We start from the raw sequence: 5,816 nt of genomic DNA on the forward strand, positions 1-5,816 counted from the left end.
CACGTTTATATAAATACACATTGTAATAATTTTTAAATAATTAAAGACATTAGTGTAAAATATGTAAGGAATGCTAATTTTATATATTCAAATAATCAGAGAATTTTCTGATAGTATCTAAGAACGAAACGAATAAGAAAAAAAAAATTAATGTGAATATGTAAAAGAGAACCTATAGAGTGTATATCTTAATTAATTCATAGTGGAGGCAATTTTTTTTGTTTCATTTTTTTTATCAGAGGAGAAATGTTCAAGAATGGGTGGTGCTCCATTTCAGTTGAGAAAGTTTCAAGATTTAAATGAGACCCATTTTTATTCTTAGAGTTAACTTTTTCATTTGCTAAAATACAAAACCTAGATGAGTAAATTAATTGTAAAATAGAATAATGAAGTCACTTGAAAAACTTAATGTTAAATGTGAAAATTCTCATACTAACAACTACTCTTCTGAAAAATAATTACAACAATATGATTACTTTATGAATTTTGTTACATTTTAAAAGTACTTATAAAATTATTAATCTTAAAAAGTATTGAGTTGCTTTACAGGGTAGATTAGAGAGTAAAACTATGTTTCTGGTAATGTGGAAACCAAATGGAACAATTTCACCTTTGTGTTTGATGAATTGCCTCAATGGATTGTATGAGACCGGCTCAATGAATTTAACGCGTCTATGGGTTCTGTTTTCATATGCTATTGCTGCAATGTCAATATTGGGTGGAGTTACATAGTAACACTGACAATAAATACCAAATACACACAACAAATGAAGAAAGAAATTGAGAAACTAGGCACAATAAACTGAGTAATAACAGCTGTAGAGAAAATGTTGCAAGCCTCATTTCATATCTTCATTCGTTCCGCTGTCCTAATTATGGACAACAACATGGTTCAAGCACTGTTGCTGCTTCCATCAGTTGATCCAGGCATAAGCTCTCTCAGCATAGCGACTACCTGCAACATGTTTGGCCTTCTTGAAGGCAAGTCATCAACACACTGCAAAGTAATCTCTAAATATCTTATCATCTCCTTCACTTCTTTGGCTTCTGCCTCATCAGTTCCTTGAGTGGCCAAAAGCAAGTCCGAGTCAATTACTTCCATTTGCTTCCCTTCACGGACCTTCATCTTGGCCCACCCAACCAAGTTGGTGTCACCGAAATCCTCTTTGTCAGTAGGGCGTTTACCACTAAGCAGTTCCAACATCACAACCCCAAATGAGTAGACATCTCCCTTAGCAGTGCACCTGAAGCTTTGGTAGTACTCTGGGGGAACATATCCTGGTGTTCCTGCCAGTGTGCTCACGCTAAGATGTGTATCAAGGGCACTTATAAGTCTTGCCATTCCAAAATCTGAGACCCTGGACTCCATTTCATGGTCAAGTAGCACATTGCTTGACTTCATATCTCTGTGTATGATGTGAGGGATGCAATTGTGGTGCAGGAAACAAAGCCCTTTAGCTGCACCTCTTGCAATCTTTTTCCTTTCTTCCCATGTCAAAATGCGGCGATCACGCGTTTTGATTCTCCCATGAAGCATCTCTTCTAAGCTTCCATACTCCATGTATTCATAAACAAGGAGCCTCTCTTCCCCCACTTTGCAGTACCCTAACAGAGGAACAAGATTTCTGTGCTTGATCTTCCCCAAGGTTTCCATCTCTGCCATGAATTCTCGATCACCCTGGCAGCTCAGTCGAATGAGCTTCTTTATGGCGACACTTGAGCCGTCTTTGAGTGTGGCCTTGAACACTTCACCAAAACCACCACACCCAATGAGGCTTTCTGCCGAGAACCCATTAGTTGCTTCAATCAGCTGGGAGAACTTGAGTTTCCTCAGCTGCCTCTGAAATGTTGCAACATTGATGCTCAGGGGCTCTTTCTCTTTGTCAATTTTCCATGTTGTAGCAGCATGGCAAGCTTGTAAGCTATTGAGCATCTTGACTTCTTCGGCCTCCTTCCTCCTTGCGCGCATTGCAATTGCCCACACAATTAAAATACAGAGAGAAGCAACAGAGATGAGAATTCCCATTACAATGCTGTTTGCCCATGTTGCGGTTGCTGTTTTATGGCCCCCTTTGCTAGCATCATCAGTTGGATTTGTTGTGGGTTGGCTATTTTCACTCTTGCAGTCAGGCAATGGTACACCGCAAAGGCCAGGGTTATTTGCATACTGGGAAGCTGGAAGAGTACTCAGTTGTCCCCTAGAAGGAATTTGCCCTGTTAACTCATTGTGAGACAGATCAATTTGCACCAAAAATGAGAGGTTTGAGAATGAGTCTGGAATATGACCCTGCAATCTATTGTGTGATGCATCAAACACACCCAAATTTTTTAGCTGGCCAAGTGTTGAAGGGATTTCTCCAGATAGCTGATTGTGAGATAATTCAAGAACTTGTAAAGCCACCATGTCTCCGAATTCATCTGGGATTTTTCCACGAAGCTCGTTATATGAAAGATCAAGATACTCCAGAGTCTGGTACTTGGTGAACAAGCTGAGGACAGGACCAGAATAGAGTCTTGTGAAATCACAAGTCCTCAATGTTGGGACCTGCAAGAGTCTTTCAGGTCGAATACCAGAGAATTCTAGCAAACCTCCAACTCCTTTGCATGAGTTTCCAACATTTCTTACAAACACCAAAGTGTTCCCTGAAAGGATCCCAAACAAGGATTTTGCTCCTTGCTGTCTTCCAAGTCTTGATGGAATCTCTCCAGTGAGCTTGTTGCTGTTCAAGTCCAACCACACCAAACTGCTGCAATTCGCTAGCTCTGCTGGTATCTCGCCAGTCAAGCTGTTGTTTCCAAGCTGCAGAACTGCTAACCTTGTCAAGAGACCAAACTCACGCGGTATTTCACCACTAAGCTCATTGCTTGTCAGTGATATCCATTCAAGATTGCTGCAATTGAATAACTCAATGGGAATTCCACCAGTGAGATGATTATTATTCAGTATGAGATCCTTAAGATTCTTGCACTGGCCCAGCTTCGGTGGAATTTTTCCTTCCAAACCATTGAACCATGCTATCAGCTGCTCAAGATTTTCAAGTTGTCCAAGCTCATCGGGAATTGTACCATTGAGATAGTTCAGACTAAAATCAAGTGTCTTCAGCTGTGAGCACTTCGACAGTTCAGCTGGGATTTCACCTATAATAAGATTATCTGGCATTCTCAGTTCCTCAAGTGAGGCTGCCCCTGGACATAAATCCCTGGGGATAGATCCATAAATTTTGTTTGAGCTGAAGTCCGCAATCCTCAACTTTTTGCAGGAAGATATTGAAGATGGAAATTGACCAGTGATAGCATTGTTCCCAAGCCTCAGTTCCTGCAATGAACCGAGGTTCTGAAAGATTGACCCTGCTAACTGTTCTGACAGGTTGTTGTTAGATATGTCAAGAAGTTGCAGCCAAGTGCATGAGGAGAAACTAGACGGGATTGACCCGGAGATGTTGTTGAAATAAAGTTTAACCTCTAAAAGGGAAGCACATGCATTTCCCAATTCAGAAGGGATCCAGCCTGTGAGTTGGTTGTGTGAAAGATCCAGAGTCTGTAGTTTGTTTAACTGACCCAAAGCTTTGGGAATTTCCCCAGAAATCATATTGTTAGCTAAATTCAAACTTTTAAGGCTGGTACAGTTTGACAAAGAGAGTGGAATTGAGTCTGACAAGCGGTTTCCAGATAGATCAAGTTGCAACAAGGAAATGCAATCCATTTTCAGGCCAAAAATAGAGCCTGACAGGTTGTTGGAAGATAGGTCAAGTGTCTGCAGTTTACCAGAATTTTGTAAGAAATTTTCAGGAATAGGACCTGTTAAGTTGTTGTAAGAAAGATTAACAACAACAAGATTTGGACACTTGGAGAAAAGGTTCTCAGGGACAGGGCCTGTAACCCCTCCAAAGGATAGATCAAGCTGTGTCAAACCATATGGGAGCTGAAGCAAAGAGGTAGAATTTACAGAAAATGAATTCAAAGACAGTTTCAGAACAGATAACATATCTAAAGAAGACAAAGGGTCAAGAGATATAGTCCCAGCAAGGTTATTATTCCCACTGATATCAAGCTGAGTAACTCTTCCAAGGGTGCAAGAGACTCCATACCAGCTGCATGGATTCTTATTCAGCTTCCATCCTGACAAAACTCCACCCTGATCGTTCTGAATCATCCTTTTGAACATGAGAAGAGCCTGCACATCAGTCTTGATGGAGGAAACTGCCGCACATTCAGTCACAGGAAACAAAACAGTGATCACAAGAAGTGTCACAGTGAGATGAGGCAAAAGCTGAACATGGTTGTTCTCCATTGAGAAAACAAGCCTTGTACAAAGCCAGAACACACAGGTCTGGGAAGAGAGAGGCCTGCAAAGAAAATGCAGAGAGATATAGACTAGTGTGTGTGTAGAGGAAAGAGGAAAGAAAGAGAGGGTGAGAGTGGTGAGTATGATGGGAATTTGTTGTGACAAAAGGAGTTGCTTTTTGTGTTTTATAAAATTGAAAGGAGGGAACGTGAGAGGAGAATAAGGTTGTGTTGCGTGCGGTGGGTATGTACTCGTAAGTTTGTTGGTATAATTTTATTTTACCTTTTGTTTATCATGTCTGAGATGTTTTATTAGATTTGTTGATAATGACAGAGATTTTTGTCCAAACTTAATACAACTTTTTCTTTGAATTACCTTAAGCAATTAAAAAGTTTGATTTGAGTGGTAGAAGTATAAATATAAATAAGGTTGGTATAATAAAGAATGTAGAGTAGAGTAGAGTAGAGAAGTGAGAGAATTTAGTTAATGGATTGATTTGACTATTAGTCAAGGATTTGGGACCCACAGACAAAGGTGTGTATCTAAAGATCGGCGCTATAAAAACGAAAGAAAAGGAAACATTGAGAAGTTGGTCTGTGTTTGATCCAAGAGTCATTGTCTGTCAGTGAGCGTGAGAATGTTTCCCCATATGTATATGACACACACATAGTACTACTGAAACCTTGGATTGGCACCATGTGCAACTTATGTGCTTCTTTTCTCATTCCAGCCATTCTTTTCTTTCTATTTCTCCCTGCTTTCAACACTGTCCTCCAGACATTCCAATCACCTACTGCTGCTGCTGCATTTTCTTTTTATTTCATATATTTGACTTTACATTTTAAATTTTATAAGTTTAACTTATTATAACTTAGATATATATTCTGAATCTGCATTTAACTTACGTACATTAAATTAAACATGCACTTATGTTTAGTAAATAATATAATATGCTAAAGTTATTTGGGCTTTTACTTTTTTTAATTATATTATGTGAAAGTATGGTTTCAACTTTTTTCCTCCTGACCATTAAATTATTTTATTTTGAATAATTTCATTTAAAAGTAAAACCCATCAACCCAAACATTAAATTTAATAAAAAAAACTCAAATTTTACATGTTTTGAACTCTAATCTCATCCTCCGAAACTTTTCAAACTTAAATTAAATTTAGGCTTAATCAAATTTTTCTGATAATTTTAAATATTTTTAATTGAGTTTATATTAAATTTTTTTAATGTATTGAGTATTTAAAAATTCTGTATTTTTATTGAGTCTTTGCCATTTAATTTATCTGTTAATTGGGTGATGTGACGATTGTTTTGATAGGTTACTTAACTTAGTTGTCTTCACATGTATTTTATGTTAATCTTAAATGACATAATTTTATGATTAACATAATAGGTGGTTTATGTGATTTTTATTGTTAAATGATGATAAACAAAAATCGAAAGAAAGACAAAACGAAAACTTAAAGACTATGGAACAAGTGTGAGGTTGAACAACATAACAAGTGTGAAGTTGAAGTTGCA

The 5,816-nt window shown here is 37.9% G+C and overlaps 1 protein-coding gene across 1 annotated transcript; it reads right to left on the reverse strand.

The window, feature by feature from the left end:
• Window positions 1–658: 658 nt before the first annotated feature.
• LOC137811647 (serine/threonine-protein kinase BRI1-like 2) lies at window positions 659–4,575 on the reverse strand. Its single transcript, XM_068613451.1, has one exon. The coding sequence runs from the start codon at window positions 4,289–4,291 to the stop codon at window positions 893–895; it is 3,399 nt and encodes a 1,132-aa protein (XP_068469552.1). The 5' UTR covers window positions 4,292–4,575; the 3' UTR covers window positions 659–892.
• Between the last annotated feature and the right edge of the window lie 1,241 nt (window positions 4,576–5,816).

This window comes from Phaseolus vulgaris, chromosome 2, assembly GCF_000499845.2.
Source record: "Phaseolus vulgaris cultivar G19833 chromosome 2, P. vulgaris v2.0, whole genome shotgun sequence".
Lineage (NCBI taxonomy): Eukaryota > Viridiplantae > Streptophyta > Magnoliopsida > Fabales > Fabaceae > Phaseolus > Phaseolus vulgaris.